Source organism: Tamandua tetradactyla, chromosome 1, assembly GCF_023851605.1.
Source record: "Tamandua tetradactyla isolate mTamTet1 chromosome 1, mTamTet1.pri, whole genome shotgun sequence".
NCBI lineage: Eukaryota > Metazoa > Chordata > Mammalia > Pilosa > Myrmecophagidae > Tamandua > Tamandua tetradactyla.
This window is the reverse complement of record NC_135327.1, coordinates 208,946,804-208,973,705: the sequence shown is the minus strand read 5'-3', so window position 1 is coordinate 208,973,705 and position 26,902 is coordinate 208,946,804. Positions and strand designations below refer to the sequence as shown.

The following is a 26,902-nucleotide window of genomic DNA, read 5'->3' as shown; positions in this document are numbered from 1 at the left end:
CAAGTCTCCAGAGTTGCAAAACTGGAAGAAAATTGGTACAAATGAGGGTCAGTCATCAGTTTTTGCAATCACAAGTGCACAAGATAAAGGTTATACAATCATCAAAGATCAAGGCAACTAGATTAGTTTGACCATTTCTGGTATTTCCTTTTGGCTATTCTAATACACTTAGAAAGTAAAAAAGAAACATCTACAAATTGATTTAATAATCATAATCATTTGTTAATTCCTAACTTCTTGGCTACACATCCCACCCATTCAGGTCTAGGATGGGATAGCCTATGTTTTTCCCATAGGTCTTGAAAAATCAAGGGATGGAGTTGAAGAATCTGGTCCTAGCTAAGAACCTAGGTGTGATCTTTTCAGGCCTGACCCTAGGCCATTACTATGGCTTTGTCTGGTGGGTCTCACAAGGGAAAGATTTGGTGCTCAGTCATTGCGATGATACCAAATAAATGCAGGGTTCCCTGCCTGATGCCACAACAGCCAACCCATAACCCCAAGGTTTCAAAAAGAGAGAGTTTATTGCTATGGATGAAGCAGTAAAGCAGATGGCCTATCAGCCCACAAATCTGTCTCCCCAAGTCTGAGAAGTTCATAGTTTTTACAGATGCAGACAAAAAGGGGTGGGGTTGTTAACTTTACAATAGTAAGTGTACACAGGGCTGAGACTAGTTGAACTTGAGTAATTTCAGATATTAACTTCTGCCTATTCTACAGTATAGAAAGAATAAGACACCTATATAATGGTTCAGTAATCATAATCATTTGTTGACTCTTAATTTCTCAGTTACAGCACTATGATTTCTGAAGGGAGCTGCAGTCAGTCACACATGACACCCCAGGCTGGCCATGCTCTTAAACATGTCTCCATTTGAAATGAACTGAAAAGGATTCATGCTCAAGTGGGGTGGTTGTCTGTACAGCTGCAATCCCCCTTGAGTTCTTTCTTTAATTTCTTTAGCTGACAACTTTAGTATTTGTGGTTCTTGGTTGAGAACTTGACTCCAAGGAGGTCTGGCCATATTTCTAGGAATGGTCCTCCTGGAAGCTGCAATTAAATGCCATGTAAACCTGATAAGGGAGCTTTCCAAATGAATCATCATCATTGGAATTATTCATCATACACATCTCCACCTTCAAATTTGAGGTAGTTGCTGGTCCTACTGATTGTGACCTTCTATTGCAATTTTATTTGTTATAGCATGGTATGGGTGAAGGGAAGTAGACTGTTGGGCAAGCAGCAATCATATGACCTGCCATGCCTCCCAGGGTTTGCCCAATCAGAGCGCTGATCCAGAATAATTCCTTTTTTGGGGAGTAAGCTGTGAGCTTATTATACTCAGTCAAAATTATTCTTCCTTGTATGGTGATCCTCCACTGTCCCATAGGAACAGCAAGTTCTTTGAATTGCTTCATCATGTATGTCATGTGACACCTGACCAACTCCACTAATATATTTGCTCCTAGCAGGGAAGGGATGAGGTAGCCCCACTGTAGCATCAGAAGGGACCCACTCACTGAACTGAAAATGGCCCTGGTCTCTCTCTTCTCTACGTGAGTAAACATTGTTCTATCCAGTGCCTATGTGAGTTGTGCTTTTACTGGGGACACCAACACTTGCATTGGAGTGGGTTGACATCTCTTTAGTGTCTCTTTGAACTGACATATTTCTTTCTTTTCAACTGCATATTTTCACTTCTTTGTCTTACTTATTGTTTTAGCTAAGCATTCCAGTATGATGATGAATAACAGTGGTAAGAAAGGACATCCTATTCTTGTTCCCAGTCTTATAGGTAAAGCATCCAGTCTCTCACCATTGAATCTGATGTTAGCTGTAGGTTTTTCCATATGACCTTTGTTGTGTTGAGAAAGTTCCCTTCTATTCTTAGTTTGATGAAACCTATTATCATGGGTGGGTGCTGTGTTTTGTGAAGTGCTTTTTTGTAACTGAGAAATTAAGAATTAACAAATGATTATGATTACTGAATCATTATATAGATTTTTTCTATATTGTAGAATTGACAGAAGTTAATACCTGAAACTCAACTAGTTTCACCCTTGTTTATAGTTGCTATTGTAATGGTTATTCTGGCCTAGTCTAGTCCTGTTTATATTTTCTATTGTAATGGTCATTGTAAACTAGTCTCAGCTCTGTGTATGCTTTCTAATGTAATGGTAACAAATCCACCCTGCCCACCTTGTCTGACTCCATATATATCCTGAACTCCTTAAACTCAGGGAGACAGATCCAGGGGCCCATAGGCCATCTGCTGTCCTGCTTCATGTGTAGCATTGAACACTTTTTCTCTTAAACCCTGGTATTATGGATTGGCTGCTATGTACAATGGGCAGAGAACTCTCTGCTTTTGTCCAGTATCAATTTGGTGACTATGAAGGGAGAAAGATTCCTAAGAAGCAAGGGTTCAGAATGCCTGATGTTTTGGAGCCCTGATGGGACAGGTAAATATAGTACTTAAGTCTTTTGCAACTGCTAGACTCTTTTAGTATAGAGGCTTGGCAGCTGCATTTTTCTCTAACTGTTTGTACTCCAGACCGTTGGCATCTTGAAAAGCTTCAAAGAGAGAAAAGCGTTCCCAGTTTCAGGTCCAGATGTCTGACTGATTGAATGGGTCATCAAGTTAAAAGCAGATCAGGAAGTTAGTCCAGCAGTTTTGAGTCCCTGGACCTAGGGCTTGAGGCCCTGAGTCCCACTTCCAGAATGCTGTCCCTTGCTCTGATCTCTGTACCTTTCTGTTTTCTGGCTACCATTCAGTACGAGATTTGGGGCCCTACCCTGAGTTTGTTTGTGGAGTATGCTCCTGGAAAGTAAGCAGTCCAATAATTAATTGGTATTTGATGAAATTGAGTATGCCTGCTTAACTATTTAACTGGTGTGTTACGTAGGGATAATGTGGAATACCTGTTTAAATGTTAATTAGTATGTTCGGTCTAGTTATTAATTTGTGTGTTACTTACATATATACTAAGTGTTAAGTGTCTGTTAAAATTTGTTAGTCATTGTCTTATTGCATTTGTATTGTTCAAGTGTTCCTAATTGGTTATTGATTATTGAAATTCTGAGAAATGGGAAACTTTGGGCAAGTGAGAGGAGAAATGGGGTAACAAGATATATGTTCAATCCTTTATTTGTCTCTCTCAACAATCAATGTTGAAAAAAATGTAAAATTTTGCCTATAAAGATTAGCAGCCACCTCCACCCTGTAACCAAGGGTCCAATAGATCAGGAAAGCAGGAAACTCCCTTATTCTCCTACTCTGTATCCCTCATTATCAGACTTAAAAGACCCTGAGATAGAAATGATCTAACTCTCCCATACAAAGCAGTGTCCTCATGCTTTCTAAAATCAGCAGCAGAACCTCTGGCAAATTTCTACCAATTGGTAAGAGCCTACAGCAATGGATGAACAGGGAGGCCAAAGAGAAATTATAATATTCAAGCATACCAGGAAAAGTAGGGTTCAAATTACTGAGTTTTCTATCTCTATGCTTCTGGGTGGTTTTTGTGTGTGTGTATTATCTTCTATTTGTGTCTGTTTGTGCAGTGTTTACTTTCCTGTATCCAAACAGTAATACCAAATTGGCAAACAAAACTCTTAAAAGAGCTGTATTCAGATTTCTTAAAGATAAGTAAGCACATATATAGTAGTACTCCTGGAGACCTAGAGGGGGAAAAAACAATCTAGGTACCAGGGTTCAAAATGTTAGTTTTTATAATGACAGTAAAGAAACCTAAACATTGGAAAGAAATCAACCCCCTGGAATTTCCTGAAGGCAGTAGAGGAATGCTTTGGGGAAAGGCAAAGACTTTTCCAATTGCTTTAGGAGCTTCAGAAGAAATATACCTAATAATTAGAAACAATTAAAAGAAGGGCATAAGAACTCTCATCAACACTAAGGCCACCTTAGGGGTCTTAAATCGTTCATTTAAAATTTTTAAAACCAAGCCTTGGTTCTTTCCATCTCACCTAACCCTGCCCCTAGAGCCTAACCAGGTAAGACAGATATGGGGAGGGGTTGGGTAGAGAAGGATGGGTAAGGGTAGGCTTGATTTAGAATTCTTTCTACTGGGTCTGGAGATGAGAAATGAGGGGCACAGATGAAATATTGTGAAGTAGGCCATGTTTGTTCTGAGAGAATTCCCCAATTTAAAATTATTTTTTAATTCCCAATCATACCTTTGCAACAGTAGCTGCAACAAACAAATCATTATTAAAATCTTAATAGCTTTAGGATAATGGTAATAGAATAAGATCTAATTTCCAAATTTCAGAGAGTAAGAGAAAATATCCCTGAAAGACATAGAGAAGTTTCCTGGAGTTATACTTGGAGAAAACTATACCACTGTTGCATATTTTCCAGAGCTTGAGGATTTTGAGAATGTTCATAATTTTAGGATATTATGAAAACAAAAAGATTTTTTTAACCTCCAGTAGAAAAAAGGAGCATAATATCTATTAGATCTTTAAGATGGAGAAAAATGTAAGTTTGTGTTTAATGAAATTATTAGTTTGACAAACTGTTTTAAAGTAATTATGCTTTGTAGGAGGTTTAAGACTGTATCAAAGATCCTTTTGGTGACAAAGTATGTGAGTATGTAAATATGCCAATTTGAAACTGTAGTGTACCCCGTAAAAGCCATGTTCTTTAATCCTGATCTAATATTGTTGGGTGAGATCTATTTGTTTATGTTGTTTCCATGCAGACATGTCTCCACCCATTCAAGGTGGGGTCACTTATGGAGTCCCTTAAGAGTAAACCATTTTGGAGAGAAATTGCAGAGCCCACACAGGCCAAGACTTTTGTAGGTGCAGGAAGAAAACATGCCAAGGAAAGCTGTTGTGGAAATTGTGGAAATGAATTTTGTCTGTTGTGGTCAATGCTGACTAAAATTTGATAAGTTTGAGAAGGGAGAATAGTTTGGTAAATGGCTAGTTTTAATGTGAGAGACAGGATCTGAGTGGATATGAAAAGGTGTAGAATAGTTGAGAAAATGAGTTCTGTTTTTCTTTTACTCAACACTAATAAAATTTGATAGTCTTACTTATCACATTATTGAATAGCTTTTCATGTCAAATTGTGTGGTCATACAAAATTGGAATTTAGTCTCTCTTAAAAATAATACAGATTCCAAAGGAAGAGAAGTTGATTTTATCCAAAAACTAAATTTTCTGTAGCGCATAATCTAATTCAACCTGTCTAGGTAGATGATTTAAACAACAAAGCTCATGGACCCCAGAATGGAAATGAGGGCTTGCAATTCTGTAGAGTTTAATGTAATATCCTGATACATTCCAGAGTATGTTGAACAGATCATTAAAAAGTACTAGCAACATCCCTTGATGGACAGGAGGAAAAATGGTCCTATTAAGCTTTACCACTGGGAAAAACCCTGATACTGTCTCAAATACTAGAACTCCCAAGTCAACAGGCCAAGCCCTTTATCTTGAGGCTTGCTCTTGTGAAGCTTATTTATGTAACAGAGAAGTTTAACTTACCTATAGGAATGGCTAACAGTAACGTCCAGAGGACTTCTTTTGTTGCGCAGATATGGCCTGTCTTTCTCTGACCTGAACTCTGTGAGGAAAATCATTACCCTCCCCGCTATGTAGGACATGACATTCAGGGGTGAAAATCTCCCTGGTAACATAGGAAATGAATCTAAGGGATGAGTCTAGCCTTAGCACCGTGAAATCAACAATGCCTGCCTGACCAAATTGGGGAAAAGAATTGTAACAAAATAAGGTGTCAGTGGCTGAGAGAATTCAAATAGAGTTGAGAGGCTACTCTGGAGGCTACTCTTCTGCAAGCTTCACCTAGATATTGCTATTTACCATGGTTTGACAAATCCCAACCAAAACCGTTCCTGCCAACCCTAAAGAATACCCATGGCATTATCTGAGCTTCTACAAAGGTTCCATGCAGTATGATTACTTTCGAGGAACATACAAACTCTAGATGGGTTCCTAGGCCACATAAGTCCTGAAACCCAGAGGGGCCAGCCTCTCCAGAACATCAACCAGTTCCATCCCTCATCCCATATTATTGACAGTACTTTTCAACATAAAAAAGTTATAATGGGCATAGCCCAAATACCCGTAGAGATTGGGAGAGAGATCACAGGAGAAGGTGGAGTTGTAACAGAGCAGATAGGATTTAACAAATGAATATGACTGCTGAACCATTATGTTGATTTTTTTCTTTAGTTTCCAATGTCTTGGTGAGTTAGAAGGAAAAAACTAAAATTGTGGAGTTGTAACCCATGACAAACTCTGAAATCTGCTCTACAACTAATTGTTTGCAGTGTGAGTTGAAATATATTGCTTTTTTACATATATGCTATTTTTCACAATAAAAAATATATAAAATAAAGACACCTTGGGTTCTAACTGAGATTCTATAAAAGTTCAATGCACTATGATTACTTTCCAGAAAACTACACACTCCGAAGAATTCCTGGCCAGATAAGTCCTGAAACCCAGAGGGGCCAGCCTCTCCAGAATATCAACTAGTTCCATCTCCCTATCCCATATTATTGACAGCCCTTTCCAACATGAAAAAGTTTGAATGGACATAGCCCATATACCCCTAAAGATTGGGAGAAAGATCACAGAAGAAGATGGAGTTATAACAGAGAAGATAAGGTTTTACAAATGAGTATGACTGCTGAGTCATTATAATGATATTTCTTTTAGGCTCCAGTGTCTTAGAGCAGCTGAAAGGAAAAACTGCAATTGTGGAACGGTAACCCATACCAAACTCTGAAATCTGTCTTATAACTACTTGTTACAATGTACTTTGAAATTTATTCCTTTTCGTATATATATTATATCGCACAATAAAAGAATTAAAATGAAAACAATGAAAAATAATGCAGATTGCTGTTCTGCTCTTAATGAAACATTATAAAAAGTTTTCTTAACCATCTGAGTATTCTTTCTAGAAGAGACAGATTTTATGTCATATCAGAATAATAATCTTGTTGATTTTTATGCTGACATTATCATCATTTATTTTAGAAGACTTTTTATTGTCACTTTGGTTAAATAAGGGGTCAAATCTTGTTTCACAGTAACCCATTTTGATTTTTAACATAATGTTCAAACCTGACAACTTCAGACATTTTGCCCTTTCAAAATTGATCTCTACAGATTATCTTTTATTTTAATCTTTGCAAAGGATGTGCCCTCTTACCTGGTAAAAGTGAGATGATATTACATAAGGAGTGTTTGGAGGAATTACAATAATCAAAAAAGACTTTCTTTCCTTCTGTTAACTGAGTGAACTGTTATTCAAATATTTAGAGGTTATATAAAATTCCTAAAGACTTGACAATGTTCTCACTGTCCATATTACATCCTTATTCTGATCTGCATGATGTTAGACAACTGTTGTCTATTGATGCTATTAGGAATGGTTTTGTTATTCTTAAAAGAAGATTACAGAACAGGCCACGATGGCTTAACAGGCAGAGTTCTCACATGCCAGAGACCTGGGTTCAATTCCCAGTGCCTGCCCATGGCAAAAAGAAAAAGGAAGTTTACAGATCATGGAACAATGAAATCTACTTGTCAGTTATACTGCTTTACTCTAATGCATCTCTGGAAATTCACCTGTAAGTCAGAACTTCATCTTCAACAAAAAGGGACTTTAAAAGAGAAATAGTGCAAGTATATAAATCATGTTCTGCCTGTTAATTCACATAATCCTGGTAAATGTGTAAAGGTGAGTGTGCTGGTTTGAAGCTGTTATGTATCCCGGAAAAGTCAGGTTCTTTTAATCTGATCTTGGGGGGGAAGACCTATTGTTAGCTGGGGTCTTTTAATTAGGCTGTTTCCATGGAGATGTGATCCTGCCCACTGAAAATGGGTCTTGATCCACTTATTGGAGTCATTTAAGAGGGACACATTTTGGAGTAGCACAGACACTTGGAGACAGAAAAAAAAAAGTACCCCAGGAGATGCTAGCTAAGAGGAGAAATCCAGAATTTTCCCAGGAGAAGCTAAGAGAGGACCCTGGACTCAGAGCTGAGAGCAATGAAGCAGGAGCAAGGACAAGCAGATGCCAGTCATGTGTCTTCTGAGTTGACAGAAGTGTTCCAGATGCCAGTGGCTTTTCTTCAGAGTCCAGGTATCATCTTATTGGTGCCTTAATTCAGGCAGTCTCATGGCCTTTGAACTGTAATGTGTCATATAATAAATCCTCTTTGTAAAAGCCAACCTATTTCTGCTATATTGCATTCCAGCAGCTTTAGAAAAGCAAAACAGTTTTTGGTACTAGAGAAGTGGGGTTCTGTGATTTGCAAAACCCAAAAATGCTGGAATAGCTTTGTAAATGAATAAGGGGAAGATTCTGGAAGAGCTGTGAGGAGCTTGATAGAGAAAGCCTAGATTGCTTTGAAGAGACTATTCTAGGATATATGGACTCTAAAGATACTTCTGATGAGATCTTAGAAATGGTGTGGTTGCAAATTGGAAGAAAGGTAACCCTTGTTTTAAAGTGGCAGAGAATGTGGCACATTTGAGCCCTGGATTTGGATGGAAGGTAGAATTTGTGGTGAACAAGCTTGTATATTTAGCTGAATTGATTTCCAAATGGAGTTGGAAAATACAGCCTTACTTCTCATTACAACTTACAGTAAAATGTGAGAGGAAAGAAATGAACTGAGAACTGAACTCTTGGCTACAAAGCAACCAGAAATTAATAGTCTGAAAAATTCTGGGCTTCCAGAAAGTGAGACCCCAGAGAATCATGCCCCATATAAAGATTTACCCAACTGTGGAAACAGTCAGTCATTTCAGAAAAAGCCAAGAGTGTAAATATAATTATCCAGAAAGAATTTGTATAAAGTCCTATTGTCTGACAGCTGATACCCCTTATACTGCATGCCAACCCAAAAAATTTGTTTTACGAGATCTGTATGCATGGAATCACTGCCAGTCTAGACTAAAATGAACAGAAAAGACAGATTGAAGGAAAAGTGACTTCAAAGACAGAACCATGGAAACTAAGGTCTGGAGCCAAGAAATCTTGGGCCAGTAGAACAGACTCACTCATGCATGTGGAAAGGGTGAGTTTGCCCTGGATGCAGTTGGGCAGGCTTACTGCCTTGCTGTTCAAGAAAGGATTGATACCTCAGGCCTCAGAAAGAGTGGGGCACATTTCTTGGCAATTCAGGAGAGCCTGGCCACCATCCCACTCTTCTGAAGGGGTAGAGTGTGTACTCCAGAGATGGCAGAGAGTCTGGATGCCACCCAGATGCTGGAGGAGGTGAAGTCAAGAACAATGTGTTCTTCCCAATTTTGTAACCCTCTCCCCAGTGTTTGAAGAGAGCAGGTCCACTGCATAAGTCCTTGGAAAGATGAGACTGCCTCTCTCAAGTGCCAGGGATAAAACATCATTCTATTAATGACTATCAGACTTTGCAATATAATGGAGTTTGCCCAGCAGGTTTTCACAGTTGTTTGGGTCTGGTGACCCCTGTTTTCCTTCCAATTTCTCCTTATGGAAATGGAAACATTTATCCTATGACTGACCCTCCTTTGTAATTGGAAGCATATTACTTGTTCGAAGTTCCACAAGTTTAGAGCCAGAGGAGAATTTCACGTTAGAATAGACCACACCTTTAACTGATTTTAATGAGATTTTGTACAGTTTATGACTTTGTATTATACTGAAATGGTTTAAGGCATTTGTCATATTGCAATGGAGTGAATGTATTTTGTATACGGAAAGAACATGTCTTTTGAGGGTCCAAAGAGTTGAATGTGCTGGTTTGAGGCTGTTATGATTTTCAGAAAAGCCACCTTCTTAAAATCCAATCACGGGATGGCACACCTAGTACTGGGAGGGAGCTTTTGATTAGGTTGTTTCTATGGAGATATGGCCCCGTTGATTCAAGGTGGATTTTAATCCACTTACTGGAGTCCATTAAGGGAGAGGCATTTTGGAGGAAACAGAAAATGGAGACACATGGAGACAGAAAAGAAAATACCTAGGGACGTGCTAAGCTAAGAGATGAAATCCAGAATTTGTCCTGCAGAAGCTAAGAGAGGACCCTCCAATCTGAAGCTGAAAGAAAAAACCATTAGCAAGGACCAGCAGATGCCAGCCATGTGCCTTCATAGCTGACAGATGTGTTTCAGATGCCAGTGAGTCCAGGAATCTATCATCTTGTTGATGCCTTAATTCAGACATTTTCATGACCTTGGAACTCTAAATTTGTAAACTCATAAATCCTCTTTGGAAAAGCCAATTCATTTCTGCTATATGGCATTCCATGATCTTTAGCAAACCACAACAGTGGGACAGAACAAAAACTTCGACATTTTCTGGCTGATGTTTCCAGTATAAGCCAACAGTCAAATGTCTTTATTTCTGAAACTAGCTTCATTTAGAAAATGCTTATAAAAAATTAAGGCCTATATTAGAAGCTCTTACAGCAGTCCCATATATCCCTGAGCTTAACTGTTTTTTCTAAGTTCTGAGATGCTTTGTTCTTTGTGTATGACCTGGTAGGTCTTTGGAATTTTGGGTATCTGTGTGACATCTGAGACTCAGCATTAGGGTACTGCAGCTCTGAAACTCAGCATTACTCCAGACAGCCACTTAAAATTTCTTTAATTTTTATTTTTTATCATCCCATAGTTCTGCATTCTTCACCATGATCGTTTTTAGAATATTTGCATCACTCCAGAAAAGAGAAAGAAAAAGAAAAAAAAAGAACTCATATACTCCATACCCTTTACCCCTCCCTCTCATTGACCCACAGTATTTCAATCTACCCGGTTCTAACCCTTTCTCTTCCCCATTATTTATTTTTACCTCCCCCCCTTTTTAAACTCATCTATCCACACTCTGGATAAAAGGAGCATCAGACACAAGGTTTTCACAATTACGTAGTCACATTGTAAAAGCTATATAGTTATACAGTCTTCGTCAAGAGTCAAGTCTACTGGATCACAGTTCAACAGTTTCAGGTACTTCCCTCTAGCCGCTCCAATACACAATAAACTAAAAACGGATATCTATATAATCCATAAGAATAACCTCCAGGTTAACCACCTAACTCCATACAGCCACTTTTAAAGTAAAAGAAAAAGAGATTAGAATTTAATTAGAGATGTGAATGAAGTTGGTCTGGGTAGGGCTAAAGTAAATCAGGATACAGGATAAAAGATGTTATTGTCTGTATTTTAAGACCTTTTATTCCTTTTTAAGAACAAAAGAATAGATATTTACTTAAACCAACATTTAAATTTTCTGTGGCAAACTAACTTAATTTACTTGTCAGTTTATTTAAACAACTTAATTTAGCTTTATGTCGCAGAGAACCTAGACTATGGAATGATATATTAGTATAATTTTGATGTAATACTCTTACACATTTCAGAGTGTTTTGGGCATAACATGAAAAAGTATCTGTAAGGTCCCTTGAGGGGCTGGTAAAAGAAAGTGTGGAATTATTAAACTTCCCCACATGAGGAATTCTTACCACTCTTACAAGTAATCGGGGCTCCCAATTAAATAAGCCAAGCCCTTGATCTTTTTTTTCCCCTGTAGGAACAGACTATACATTGTGGAAATTATAATACATTCATAGAAAGACTAATTTCTCCACAGCAGGAAATAAAGATGAAATTATTAGCACTGATAATTCTTTTTTTTAAACTCTTTTTAGTGTATAATATAACATATATAAAGCAAAGAAATAAAAAAGCAATAGTTTTCAAAGCACTCTTCAACGAGTAAAGGACAGATCCTAGAGTTTCTCATGGACTACCATATGATCCTCTCATATTTTCCCTTCCAGCAGCTCCAGAATATAGGAGGCTAGAGGGTTTAAATATTTTTTTATCATCACAATAAACTTTTTTCCTTTTTTTTTGTGAATAATAGCATATATACAAAAAAACTATACGTTTCAAAGCACAGCACCACCATTAGTTGTTGAACGTATTTCAGAGTCTGACATAGGTGACAATTCCACAGTTTTAGGCTTTTACTTCTAGCTGCTCTAAAATACTGGAGACTAAAAGAGATATCAATTTAATGATTCAGCACCCATATTCATTTGTTAAATCCTATCTTCTCTGTATAGCTCCACCATCACCTTTGATCTTTCCACCCCTCTCTTTAGGAGTGTTTGGGCTATGGCAATTCTAAATTTTTCATATTGAAATTGTGTATCACTATTATGGGGTAGGGAGATGGAACTATCTGATGTTCTGGAGAGGTTGGGCTAGTTTTCAGGACTTATCTGGTCTTGGAACTCATCTGGAGTTTGTAGGTTTCTGGAAAGTTACTCGAATGCATGGAACCCTTGTGGAATCTTATATATTGCCTTAGGTGTTCTTTAGGATTGGGTGGAATGGTCCTGGTGGGGGTTGGCAGGTTATGATAGGTAGCAAGGTCTAACTGAAGCTTGCACAAGAGAAGACCTGAGTAGCCTCTCAACTCTATTTGAACTCTCTCTGCCACTGATACTTTATTAGTTATTTATACTTCTTTTCCCTCCTTAGGTCAGGATAGAATTGTTGATCCCATGGTGCCAGGTCTCCTTCTTCCCTGGAATTCTTATCTCACATCACCAGGGAGAATTTCTCCCTTGGATGTCATGTCCCATGTAGGGTGAAAGGCAATAACTCCAAGAACTTGAGCTTGAGGCTTGCCCTCATGGGAGACTCTTTTTCATAATGACAAAGCTAAACTTATTTATAGCTAATACCTACAAGGATCCCCAGAGAATCTCTTTTGTTGTTCAGTTGTGGTCTCTCTCTTTAAGCCAAACTCTGCAAATAAACTCACTATCTTCTCCTCCACATGGACATGACATCCAGGGTTGTAAGTCTCCCTGGAAATGTGGGACGTGACTCTTAGGAATAAGCCCAGCACTAGTATCATGGGACTGGTTGACCAAAAGTGAAAAAAGAAATAAAAGTAAAGTTTCAGTGGCTAAGAGATCCAAATAGAGTTGAGAGATCATTCTGGAGGTTACTCTTCTGCAAGTTTCAGCCAGATATTGAAAATGCCACAGTATGCAAGCCCCAGGTAGGCACAAGGGTTTTGTTCTTGAAAACGCTAAGGAACAGCTCAGGTTCTATCTGAAACCTATAAAATGTGTTTTCTCCATGTAACAGGGTTATGTCACCTCCTTCTACTCCTTTTGTTAAAACTTACAATTTTCTTTTTGTTTGTTTGTTTTAGTTGTATATTCATCATCATGATCATTTCTTAGAACATATGCATCAATTCAGAAAAAGAAATAAAACGAAAACAGAAAAAAAAGTTATACACATGTGATAGTTAGATTCAGCTGTCAACTTGGCCAGGTGAAGGCATCTAGTTCTGTTGCGATGGACATGAGCCAATGGTACATGAACTTCATCTGTTGCTGATTACATCTGCAGTCGGCTAGGAGGTGTGCCTGCTGCAATGAATGACGTTTAACTTAATTGGCTGGTGCTTACCTGAACGAGCACAACCTAGCACAGCCCAAGCAGCTCAGCATACCTCAGTACAGCACTCGCAGCTCAGCCCAGGCCTTTGGAGATGCAGAAAGGAATCACCCCAGGGAAAGTTGTTGGAACCCAGAGGCTTGGAGAGAAGGCCAGCAGAGATAACCCTGAGTATTCCCACATAAGAAAGAACCTCAGATGAAAGTTAGCTGCCTTTCTTCTGAAGAACTGACAAAATAAATCCCCTTGTATTAACAGCGAATTGTTCTCTGGTGTGTTGCCTTCCAGAAGCTAGCAAGCTAGAACAACATACCATACCCCTTACCCCTCCCTTTCATTGATCACTAGCATTTCAAACTAAATTCATTTTAACATTTGTCCCCACTATTATTTACTTTTATTCCATATGTTCTACTCATCTGTTGACAGGATAGATAAAAGGAGTATCAGACACAAGGTTTTCACAATCACACAGTCACATTATGAAAGCTATATCATTATTCAATCATCATCAAGAAACATGGCTCCTAGAACACAGCTCTACATTTTCAGGCAGTTTCCTCCAGCCCCTCCATTACATCTTGAATAACAAGGTGATATCTACTCAATGTGTAAGAATAACCTCCAGGATAACCTCTCGACTCTGTTTGGAATCTCTCAGCCATTGACACTTTGTCTCATTGCACTCTTCCCCCTTTGGGTTGAGAAGGTTTACTCAATCCCTTGATTCTGAGTCTCAGCTCATTCTAGGATTTCTGTCCCACGTTGTCAGGAAGGTCCACACCCTTGCGAGTCATGTCGCACATAGACAGGGGGAGGGTGGTGACTTTGCTTGTTGTGTTGGCTTGAGAGACAGAGGCCACATCGGAGCAACAAAAGAGGTTCTCATGGGGGTGACTCTTAGGCCTAATTTTAAGTATGCTTGACCTATCCTTTGTGGGGTTAAGTTTCATATGAACAAACCCCAAGACTGGGGGCTCAGCTTATAGCTTTGGTTATCCACACTGCTTGTGAGAATATCAAGAAGTCAACTTGGGGAGGTTGAATTTTCCCCAGTTCTCACCATTCCCCAAAGGGGACTTTGCAAATACCTTTCTATGCACTGACCAAATCACTGTGGGATTTATTGGGGCACCACTCTGGACATACCAACAAAATTTCAAAAGCGTACAGTTTTCAATTTACCTATGAAGTTTATTTTCCAGAGCCATAAGCCTCCAGATTGTTCCTATGTCACTTAAGCCCTGAAACCCAGAGGGACAAGTCTCTCCAAGAACAACAACTAGTTTCGTTACTCTACCCTTTAATGACGATGCCCCTTTCCAGCATGAAGACAGTAGAACAGTCCTTACCCAGATATCGCTCAAGATTTATGAACGAACAAAATTAAAAGGGAGTAAAAGAAATGAAGTATTAACAAATGATTTATGACTACTGGATCATTATATAGATGTTTTTCTCTCCATATTTTAAACTAGGCAGAATTTAATTCCTGAAATTACTGAAACTCAACTAGTCTCACCTAGACAAATTGTTCTGGCGAGAACTTCTAGTATAATATTGAATAGCAGTGGTGAAAGTGTCATCCTTGTCTTGTTCCTGATCTTTAGGGGAATTCTTTAAGTCTTTCACCATTGAGTGTGATGTTAGTTGTGGATTTTCTTAAATGTTGAGAAATTCCTTCTATTCATAATTTCTGAGTTTTTATTTTTAAACAATAAGGTATACTAGATTTTCTCAAATGACTTCTTGTTTTTACTGAGATAATCATGTATCTTTCCCCCTGCATTCTATTTAGGGAGTGTTTTGCTTTGGTAAGACTGACGAAATGCAATATACCAAAAAGGAATGGCCTTTAACAGTGAGGATTTTTAGTTGACAAGTTTACAATTTTGAGGCTGAAAAAATGTCCAGATATGGGCATCAACAGGCTGGCACCTTCTCCCCAAAGACCAGTTGTTGGTGATCCTCAGATCCTCTGTCACATGGCCTCACACATGGTGATGTCTGCTGGTCTCTCCTTTTTCTCCTGGGTTTCGTTGATTCCATCTTCTGGCTTCAGTGACCTCTACTCTGAGCCTCTGTGTGTCTTCTTGTCTCTCTTCACTTTCTGTTTGTTTTCTGTATGTCCTTTATCCTCTTATGAAGGTCTTCAATAAGAGGATTAAGACCCATTTTAAAGGTTATAGGTCACATCTCAGTTGAAATAACATAATCAAAAGTCCCCCCAACAATAGGCCTACACTCACAGGAATGGACCAAAAGTACATGATCTTTCCTGGGGTACAAACAGCTTCTGGCTACCACATGTAGTTTATAACACTGATTGTTTTTCATATTTCACCTTTGGTCTGTAATGTTCTTTCCTTGTGATATCTTTATCATGCTTGGTATCAGGATAAATCTGGCCTCATTCCATCTCTTGAATTCTTAGGAAGAGATTCAGAAGCATTGGTGTTAGCTCCTAAATGTTTGATAGAATTCACCGATGAAGCCATCTGATCCTGGATTTTTCTTTGGCAGAGGGTTTGATTATTGATTAAATCTTCATAGTTGTTACAGATTTATAACATATATAGACATATTGGATATGACAATTATAGCACATGGGGTAGAAGGGAAAGGAACTATACTGGAGCAACGTTTCTGTATTTTACTGGAATTAAGTTAGCATGATCTTGAATTAGTTTGTAACAAATTAAGACACATATTATCAAGTTCAAATGACTACTTTGCTTTAACTTTTAAAAACTCTGTTGCTTTCCTTTTAAGACATGCTGATCTTAAGACTTTCTGAGTAATATACAATAATTGGGTAAACAGTGTTGGGAGACAAAATCTAAAGTAATTTTCTACTTGACACAGTTCCTGTAAGTAGAAAATCAAAAGTATTTCATTGTTGCTTTACATTTCTAGATACAAGGAAAACAAAAAGCAATTTTTATTAATCTTTTTATTTTGAAATTATTGTAAATTCACATGCATAGTATAAGAAACACCATGCTAAGAAATGATCACGATGATGAATATACAACTATGAGACGATATTGTGAGTTATTGAGTATATATCAAGAATGGAACGATCATATGGTAAGAATGCTTGTATGTTGTTATGTTTAATAAATAAATAAATAAATAAAATGCAATTTTAAAAAAAGAGAGAAATGGTGTATAAAGAGACCATGTTATCCTTTACCCAGGTCTTCCCGATGGTAAAATCTTGCAAAACTATAGTACTATATTACAACAAGGAATTGGACAGTGATATAGCCAGGGAAGTTGAGTAAGTATGATGAGCTCATTGGCTGCGCAGCGCGGAGGCATAGGAGAGTAGGGAAGGAGGCGCATCCGGGCGGGCGTTCCCGGGTCGCGCGCTTTAGGAAGGCGCGCGGCGGAAGCGCAGAGAGACGCGGAGGAGTGGTGGGGGCAGGAAGCTGTAGCCTCGCAGTCGGGAGCAGCCCCGGGAGGCGGGCGAGAAGCAACCAGAACCCGAGTTTGGCGTGCTGGGGGACTCCGCGATCGCTGCCACGGATCACGCCACGAAGGTCTGCTTCGGTGCTATGGCCATGTTCCTGTACATTCTAGAGCAGCGGCCAGCAGGATGCAGTAAGATGCGTTCCCAGACCAGAGCCGCTGTTTCGAGTAGGATTGACATCTTAACACTATTTCGTCTTCCAATTCTTGAACATGGAATGTCCTGTTTATTTAGGTCTTTGATTTCTTCTAACAATGTTTTGTAGTTTTCTGTGTACAAGTTCTTTATACCCTTGATTAGTTATCTGAATGTAGTTAAAAGGGAAATGTTAGAGTATACGTATGGTAACAATAAAAATCTTTAAAAAATAATCCATGGAACTGCATAACACAAAGTTAAACCATGGACTATAGATCACAATACAATTATGAAATGTGCTATCATCAGTTGTAACAAATGTTTCTCACTAATAATGCAAGGAGTTAATAATAGGATGGTATATAGAATCTGTATGTTATGCATGATTGTTCTGTAACCCATAACTTCTCTAATAAAAACCAAAGAACTTAATATGGATAATTCATTTATCGTATGAAATGTAAATTTGTATTAATTGACTAATTTTCTACCTCATATAATTTTTTAAATTTTAATTATTTTTATTGTTTTAAAATTATTTTTAAAAATTAATGTGATGTACTGCTGAATTCAGTTTGCTAATATTTTGTTGAAGATTCTTGCGTTTATAATCATGAAATATTGGTCTATAATTTTCTTTACTTGTGGTATCCTTATCTGACTTTGATATGAGGGTGAGATTGGTCTTGTAGAATGTTTTACACTGCTACCCCTTTCTTCAATTTTTTGCAAGAATTTGGTTGGATTGGCGTCAATTCCTCATGAATATTTGGTAAAATTCCTCTGTGATACCATCTGGTCTGGGCTTTTCTTTGTTGGAAACTTTTTAATTACTAATCAATTTCTTTACTAGTGTTCGTTTTTTGAGATCTTCTGTTTTTCTTCCTGAGGAAGTGTTGGTAGTTTTTGTGTTTTGGGGAATTTGTCCGTTTCATCTAGGTTATCTCATTTGTTTGCATACAGCCATTCATCATATTTTCTTATAGTCCTTTCATTTCAGTGGGGTTGGTAAATATTGTCCCCCTTTTCACTTCTGATCTTAGATGTTCGTGTCTTCGCTCTTTTTTCCTTCATTAGTCCTTCTAAAGGTGCATCAGTTTTATTGATCTTTTCAAAGAAGCAACTTTTGGGTTTTGTGATTCTATCATTTTTTTACTCTCTTTTTCATTTATTTCCCCTCTAATCTTTTTAAATTTTCTTCTTTTCTGCATGCTTTGAGTTTAGTTTTCTGTTCTTTTTCTACTTCTTCAAGTTTTGATGTTAGGTCTTTGCTTTGAAATCTTTCTTCTTTTTTAATGTAAGCACTTAGAGCTATAAATTTCCCATTCAGCACTGCCTTTCTTGCATCCCATAAGTTTTGTATGTTCTATTTTCATGTTCATTCCCTTCACGATATTTTCTAATGTCTCTTGTGATTTTCTCTTTCACTTACTGGGTTGTTTAAGAGTATATTGTTTAATTTCCACATAATTGTGAATTTTCCATTTCTCCCTCATTTCTAGCTTTATTCCATTGTGGTTGGAGGAGATACATCATATGAGTTCAATGTTTTTAATTTACTGAGGTTTGTTTTGTGACATAATATATAGTCTATCCTGGAGAATGATCCATGTGCTCTTGAGAAGAAAGTATAGTCTGCGGTATTTGGGTGAAGTATACTATGTATACTAGGTTGGTTTAGAGTATTATCCAGATCTTGGCTTTTCCTTATTGCTCTTCCTTATAGATGTCCTGTGAATGGGATCTTTTTGTCCATTATATTTCAGTGATGATACTTATTGTTCCTTCAGAAACATTTTAAATTTCATTTTTAAAATATGATGTTGAATGAAAACTTAAACATACAGTTCACGCTTGAAAATAAATATTGTCACAAGATTTATCTCCTGGATTTCACCCTAGTGATTTAAAATTACACCTGACCCACTCTCCGTTTTTACTAGTGATGTGGATCCAGGGCAGCCAGATCAGTCCACTGCACCTTTTCTATTTTAGTGAGGAGTCCTGGAGTCAGGTCAAAGTATCCTCCTACTTTCTGAGACCTTGAATCAGGATATGATCTTCACTGCTGATTTTTATGGCTTAATTATAATAAACTTAAAATTCCAGTTTTTCTCTTATTTGTGCTTTTAAGAATAACCTGTCAATCCACAAGTCAAATGAAAATTTTTATATTGTCCTTGGATTGCAATTGGGAGGAGAGAAACAGCAAGAATGAGAACTATAGCTAGAGAAAGAAGGAGTATGATTTCTGGTGCTTAAGAATTCAAAGATTTGAGATCATCCTAGTTAATATCTTTCCAAATCATAAGAGTGTAAATGTACTCTGGCTAAAGTTGGGTATTTGTTTTATTCTCTAGGTTTCCACGCCTGATATCCAGGAATCTCCAGTTTCCAAGAACGGTTAGTGTGTTTTGTCTTGTGCGATTTTTTCCTTTTTTTGGTAAAATTTTGAACATGTTCAACACTATTCTGCCTGAGTTTCTGATCTATCCCGTGTCTACTCATTTGGTATTTTTTCTTCAGCCAGTCATTTACTTTGTTAAGTAGTTGAGCAGATTACTAAAAATAAGAGAGCAATGATAAAGGATGGAGTCTCCCATATTTCTTTAAAAATAAAGTGAGAAAGGATGATGAAAATATTTTATGTAAAAATAAGTGGTTCTTGCGTGGTGCCCTGGTAGCTCAGTGACAGAATTCTCACTTGCTGTGCTAAAGACCCAGGTTCGATTCCTGGAGCCTGCCCATGCAAAAAAAAAAGTGATTCTTATTCCTGCCAATCCTGAAGAACACCTAGGGCATTATATAAGATTCCACAAAGGCTCCTTGAACCAGGGTAACTTTCCAGAAACCTGTAGCCTCCAGATGGGTCCCTAGACCAGATATATCCTGAAATACAGAGAGGCCAGCCTCTCCAGACCATCAGCTAGTTCCATTCCCCATCTCATATTATCAACAGCCCCTTCCAACATGAACAAGTTAGAATGGACATAGCCCAAATACCCCTAAAGAGTGGGAGAAGATGGTGATGGTGACGTTATACAGAGAGCATAGAGATTAAAAAATGAGTATGATTGCTCAATCATTATACTGATATTTCTTTTAATCTCCAGGGTCTGGGAGCAGCTAGTAGCAAAAACCCAAAAATGTGGAACTGTAACCCATACCAAACTCTTGAAAATGTTCTACAACTAATTGTTGTGATGTGTTTTGAAATTTATTACTTTTTGTATATATGTTATTTTTCACAAAAACAGAAATAAAATGGTTGTGATGATAAAAAAACTTTTTGATTCAAAAAAAAGTGGCTCTCAACATATTTTCAAAGGAAATCATCAAATAAGAATGTATTTGGCACTAGAGAGATGCACAAAGTTTTCTATTGGTAAATGATAAGCTAAAAAAATTGAGCTTTCCTTAAAGCATGTGAAATGTCACCATCTTTGACCCAAATCCACTGTTTTGTCCAGGCTCTGACCTGTTCCCCACAAATATTTTGCAAAGAGCACTACCTGAACTTTTCCTCAGTATTTGTTTCTTCCATGGGGATTGATTATTTGAATCCTAACTGAAAGACTCCTGGGAAGCCCGAGGAATATATATATATGTTCTACATTTAACAACTGCCCTATTTTTATACTATTTTTGTTACTTATAAATAAAGAGGTACGCTAAATCCTAAAGTAACAAATAATGAAAATTATATGACAGTATTTTTCACAGAAACCTGTAATTGTGTACATATATTTTAGGTTGGATCACAACTAGCAACTTTATCCGGAGGAAATCTTGACTGGCTTGATAAGCAGCAATTGCAGCGCTTAGATGAAAAGTTGATTATTATTGATGAAAATGATAAGGTTATTGGTACAGACACTAGGAAGAATTGCCATTTGAATGAAAACATCGAAAAAGGTAGTATGGAATGTTCTCTTTGTCTATTTTGCAAGATTTTCTCATTTTTTCCAGCTGGCAAGAGTAGGAGAGGGGAAAGAATTAAGGCATTTCTCATGATGAGGAGACCCCCTCAATCAGCTTATGCTTGTCTTCTTTAGGAGAAGATTCAGGAACAGCTAATCTTAAACCATTTATATGGACCTTTAATTTGTCAAGCAAATTTCAATTAGGTGGAAATTCTGAAACATCAGTTTGGGTCATCACCACAATCCTAGACCTTCTGTGATATTATTTTTTTTTCTGTGAGACAGAGACTGAGGAAAAAGTGAAACAAGGAATTGTACTGACACCATATTTTTATGTTCATATGAATGGCATTTATTTTTTCAGGACTGTTGCACCGAGCCTTCAGTGTTGCCTTGTTCAATACAGAGAATAAACTCTTGGTACAGCAGAGAGCAGACACTAAACTTACTTTTCCTGGTGAGTCAGTTGAATGTATAGTTTAATAGGAAGTTTTCATGTTTGGCCTGAAAGTATCTGGGAAATGAATGATTTGGATTACCATTGTCCATCTCTCACTTTGGTGAACTGTTAGTTCATCCCTGAGGAAATGGGTAGTACTGACAGATCCTTATTATGCTGATGTTTCTTCTAATGGTTATTTGATTTTTACAATACAGCTCTGTGAGTCTTTGGTTCATTTTTGTTTTGTAGTGGAAAGGTCTTTCAATGCAGAAGAAATGGGCGATATAAGGATTTGGGAGATTAAAGTAAATAATATTTAGCATAAAATTAAAGAGAGAAATGATTATTTTACAAGACTTAGAGTTATATATATATATTTTGTTGTCAGTTTTATTCACACACCATCCCATACATCCTAGGTATACAATCAATGGCTCCTGGTATAATCACAGTTATTCATTCACCACCATAATCAAAATGACATTCCCATTTCTTATGAAAAAATAATCCCATCCCCTGATTATTGACATTTAGCTTTGGTAAAGTGCCTTTGTTACAATTACTGAAGAATATTACAGTGCCACTGTTAACTATAGACCGTAGTTTGCATTAATTATATTTTCCTGTATACCACCCTATTATTAATAATAATGACATGCATTTGTTCTAGTTCATGTAAGAACTTCCTTATTTTTTCACAATTAACCATGATCATCATCCATTTTAGGTTTCGCTAAGTTATACAGTCCCTCTTTTTATCCTTTAGCTTTCATTCTGGTGATACACACACAGCACTAGCCTTCCTCTTTCAACCATACTCACACTCAGCTTTATTAGTTATACTTTCAGTATTGTGCTACAACCACCACACGTATGGTGGTCATGGACAATAATGGACACAGTACTGTTTCCATTTCCAAACATTTACAATCAGCCTCATTAAGCATTCTGTAGTCGTTAAACATCAGTTGTCCAATCTCTACCCACTTTCTATCTTCTGATCAACTGTGCTCCAGCGTTTAACTCTCGAGTTTGCTCATTATGGTTCATTCATATCAGTATATTTTTTGCACTTACAAAATCATGAGTGGCCAATGTAGGGATAACATCTTTAAGGGGAGAAAACATGAATACCAGCAATAGAGAGAGCTCTTGTGGATTCTCTTTTGTTCTGCGTAGAGTTGAAACTGAACAGGAGTCTGGTTTTCTGTAAAAGAAGAAGAAATTGAAATGTCAAACAAAAACGAAGGCCTAGGATCATTTGGTTTTCATTTTAACATTTTTTGCATGGAGACTTCTATAGTTTTCAAAAGCATATCTTGCCTACCACAAGCAAAACTGGATGGGACCCCCACCCCCAGCAAAAAGACTATGGCCATGGAGAATCCTTTCTCCTCTCAGTTACTTGTTCTCTGAAGTTCGGTGGATTCATCCTAGTCATTTCCAAACTCATTTCTGTATTTGCTGGCCAAGCTGTAGGCAGTTGACTCTTCTATGAAGCTGAATTAAGTTTATATAAGAAAAATTTAAGGCTGTTAATTTAACAGCTTAACTGTGGGGTGGGCCATGGTGGCTCAGCAGGCAGAGTTTGATTGTAGGTGCCTGTCTATGTAAAAGAAAAAAGGCTTAACTGTGGAACAGATAACCACAGTATGCCAGTAATGCTCCTTGCTTTAAGATAGACATCAAAATCGAAGCCACCTTCAGGATATACAGAAGTGAGACAAGGGTTTCAGCTCTGTAATTGTATATTGAGTTTTAAGAAAACTTTTGTAAAGTGACTTAAAGCATTCACTATCCGAGGAGTTAGATGGAACAGAGAGAGACTTCACGTGGGGAGTGGTTCCCTCTCACTCCACGTGTTCTTGCCATTACTTATGTAATTAGTGCTTACCACTAAGAAAACTTTGTCAAGGATATGATAGCTGCAATTCCTTCTATAAAACTATACTCATTAAACAAGAGCACCCTTCATTGCAAATGTGACTCTTGCCTTCACAGTATCATCTCATGTCAAAACACTTGCCCCAACACACACATCTCACAAATACACTTTCCTCTTCCTCCTTTCCTATGATATTCAGATACTTTGTTGGGGTGTAAACATATATGACACCGAGTCCTTGTCTCAGTGCAGCAGAACATACGTGAGATGATAAATTCCAATTCAAGGATCTACCTTAGGTGAGCAATAAAGGCAACCCATTCTTAGGCGCACCCATAGGAGGTCCCCAACATTATGAATTACCCTTGTCACATACCTCATTCATTCTCTCATGGCCCATAAAAGCACCAGAGTCAGTCTCTATACAGATGCTCACAGCAAACCCTGTGCTCTTTCTGCTCTCCCAGGCTGTATTTGTTACAGATCATTTTGTGTTTCCTAAAGGGTTTGTGTTTTATTTAGTATATTCTGTTTTCAGGAAATAAAGGAAATGTTTTCCATGTGCATTCTGTCCAGGGTATTTTACTGACTCTTGCTCTAGTCATCCAATATGCAACTCAGAAGAACTGGAAGAAAAAGACGCTGTTGGAATAAAGAGAGCAGCTCAGAGACGTCTGCAGAGTGAGTTGGGAATTCCGCAGGAACAGGTACCTAATATCTGCCCAATAACTGATGTACCAATAGTTAAACCAGTGTATAAAATTAGGTGAAAGTTGAACGTGAGTTCTGGTGATGATTTGTGTCCTTGGCTTCGAAAAGGCAAGTCACAAACAAGCAATAGAGAGAGCTTTTGTGCGTTCTCTTTTGTTTTGGGTAGAGTTGAAACTGAACAGGAATCTGGTTTTCTATAAAAGAAGAAGAAATTGAAATTTTAGACTAAAAAGAAGGTCTAGGATCATCTGTGAACTAGTCATTCATTTTTGCCTCTATCTATTAGAGAAGCTCTTTGAGAGAAAATGGATATTTTCTTTACAAAGCTGGTCAGTTTCTGTAGGAGTTTTTATTGCAGGGTGGGAATATCTGTAAAGTCTGTCCCAGACAGATATACTGAAACTATAAAGGTCAAAAACAGATTACTATTCAGACTTGAGTCTACAAAAGTTTAGTTAGATAGAACTAAAGCTTTGGTAACTAACTCTTTGAAGGAAAAGAATATGTGTTTATTTTCTCTATTTGCCTATATATTCTCTATATTTTTTACTTTAGTGTTGTTAATATGGCACCAATTTTTGTCATAGGTTTCTCCAGAGGACATGTCATTTATGACAATGTATCATCACAAGGCAAAATCAGATAAAATTTGGGGAGAACATGAAATTTGTTACCTTCTGCTTGTAAGAAAGAATGTTCCTGTAAATCCAGATCCCAGTGAAACAAAAAGTTTCTGCTACATGAGCAAGGAGGAATTAAAAGAGCTACTGGAAAGAGGGGCTAAAGGAGAAGTAAAAGTTACTCCATGGTTGAGAGCCATCTCAGAGAAGTTTCTGTTTAAATGGTGGGATCACTTACCTGATGTGGCCCAGTTTGCTGAGCCTCATAAAATACACAGAGTGTGACAGCATGGATGACAAGAATTAGCCATAAATATCGCACCCAAACAGAAAATGCTATGCTTATATTGCAGGCAAGCATGCCATACAACTGACTAAATAAATCACTTATATTTAGCCTTTCTAGCTACTTCATGTTATCTTCACATTTTTCTTTTGTCTCATTTCAATAGTTTTCTTCTGCTTAGTTTTAAAAAGGAAATTTAATATTTCCCCCTTAGACTATTGATAAACAGTCAGTCATTCTTCTATCTCTGGACTTGACTATGTTAGTTTCAATTCATCTTTCATTTGGGGCAGTCTTATACTCATTATATGGTTTATGGAGTTTTTGGAGCAAAAGAAATTGGGTACTGGATCACTGCTGAGTGTTGTAATAAGATGGAAAGGATATTCCTGTTGGATCTCTTGCATTGTTTGTGTCCTCCTATAAAGGTCGGAAAATGTGGTATAAGATTAAAATCTGTATCTCTTGAATCTGTGTCTCTTGAACTAACATTCACAACTGTGGTACTGCATTCACTTTCATTGTTTCATTCAACCTCACACTAGAGGTTCTTCCATTAAGGCAAGAAAAAGCCTAAAATTTATAAAGATTGGAAAGAAGAAATACAACCATAATTATTTTCACACAGTATGGTTATGTGTGTGAAAAATCAAAATAATCTTCAGGTAATCCATTTGCATTAATAAATGAATTTAGTAAGATTACAAAATACGAAGTTAATATACAAAAGTCACATAAATTTGATAACTTAGATGAAAGGTGTTAACTCCTCAAAAAGCATCAACTGCCACAGCTTACCCAATATGAAATTTGAAAACCCTAGACGTATTCAAATTTGAAATGTGAAATCAAATTCACAGTTTAAAACTCCTGAAAGAAAGAGAATGTGAACAGTGACTGGAAAGGGGAACAAGAGAGGCTTCTGGAAACTCATAATGTTCTGTTTCTTGATTGGATAATGGTGACATTGTTCATCCACTTTCTGAAAATTCACCAAGCTGAATATGTTAGTTTTCCCTATCTCTGTATGCCTATCTCTCTATGTTTTTATTGACATATAACAAGATGATATAAAAGGACATCTTTTTATGTGTCAATAAAAAGTAAAATAGAATAAGATTTTAAAAACTCTTCAAAACAGAAATATCCAGGTCTTGATAGTTTTTCTGGAGAACTCTACCACTGATTTGAAGAAAGAACACCAATTCTACACGAACTCTTCCAGAAAATAGAAGTAGAGGGAGCACATGCCAATTCATTTTATAAGCCAGTATTTCCTTGAAACCAAAACCAGGAAAAACAGTACAAAAAAAGAAAACTACAGAACACCATTCTTGAATGTAAATGCATATAATCCTTAACAAAATGTTAGCAAATAGAATTTGGATACAGACACATATGCATATAATTATGCACCATAATCTAGTGGGGTTTATTTCTGAGATGCAAAGCTGGTTCAATATTTGGAAATAAACTAATGTATTCCACCATATTAACAAAAGAAAAAAAATACATGATCATATGAATTGATACAGAAAAGCATTTGGAAAAAATTCAACACCCATTATAAAACATCAAGAAACCAAGAATAGAGGGTAACTTCCTCAATTTGATAGAGAATATCTACAAAAATGTTACAGCTAATATCATACTTAAAGGTGAAAGACTAAATGTTTTCTTCCTAAGGTTGAGAACAAGGCAAGGATGTCTGGTCTTACCCCTACTATTCAACCTAGTATTGGAAGTTCTAGCCGTTGCAGTTGGCAAGTAAAACACCCAAAAGCCATGCAGTAAAGAAAGAGAAATAAAACCATCTCTATTTGAAGATGACATGATTGCTTGCATAAGAATCTCAATGACTCTACAAAAAAAATTCTAGAACTAATAAGTGAATTCAGCAGGGTCACAGGATATGTGATCAATTAAAAAAATGAATCACATTTTT

At 37.2% G+C, this 26,902-nt stretch overlaps 2 protein-coding genes across 2 annotated transcripts in view; one reads left to right on the top strand and one right to left on the bottom strand.

Annotated features, from left to right (window-relative positions):
- The window catches only part of LOC143675809 (isopentenyl-diphosphate delta-isomerase 2-like), a 248,585-nt gene that overhangs the window by 67,402 nt on the left and 154,281 nt on the right, over nt 1-26,902 (bottom strand). The gene's annotated exons all lie outside the window — the stretch shown is intronic.
- LOC143687946 (isopentenyl-diphosphate delta-isomerase 2-like) lies at nt 1,470-25,427 on the top strand. The gene is made up of 6 exons (XM_077165410.1): nt 1,470-1,557; nt 19,451-19,493; nt 20,843-21,005; nt 21,378-21,470; nt 23,917-24,047; nt 24,639-25,427. The coding sequence occupies exons 1-6, from the start codon at nt 1,532-1,534 to the stop codon at nt 24,954-24,956; spliced, it is 774 nt and encodes a 257-aa protein (XP_077021525.1). The 5' UTR covers nt 1,470-1,531; the 3' UTR covers nt 24,957-25,427.

Coding starts and splice junctions, on each gene's coding strand:
- LOC143687946 (XM_077165410.1), top strand. CDS start 1,532: ATGGCCCTGGTCTCTCTCTTCTCTAC. Junction 1,558..19,450: donor CTGGTCTCTCTCTTCTCTAC/GTGAGTAAACAT, acceptor TTTATTCTCTAG/GTTTCCACGCCTGATATCCA. Junction 21,006..21,377: donor GAATGAAAACATCGAAAAAG/GTAGTATGGAAT, acceptor TTATTTTTTCAG/GACTGTTGCACCGAGCCTTC.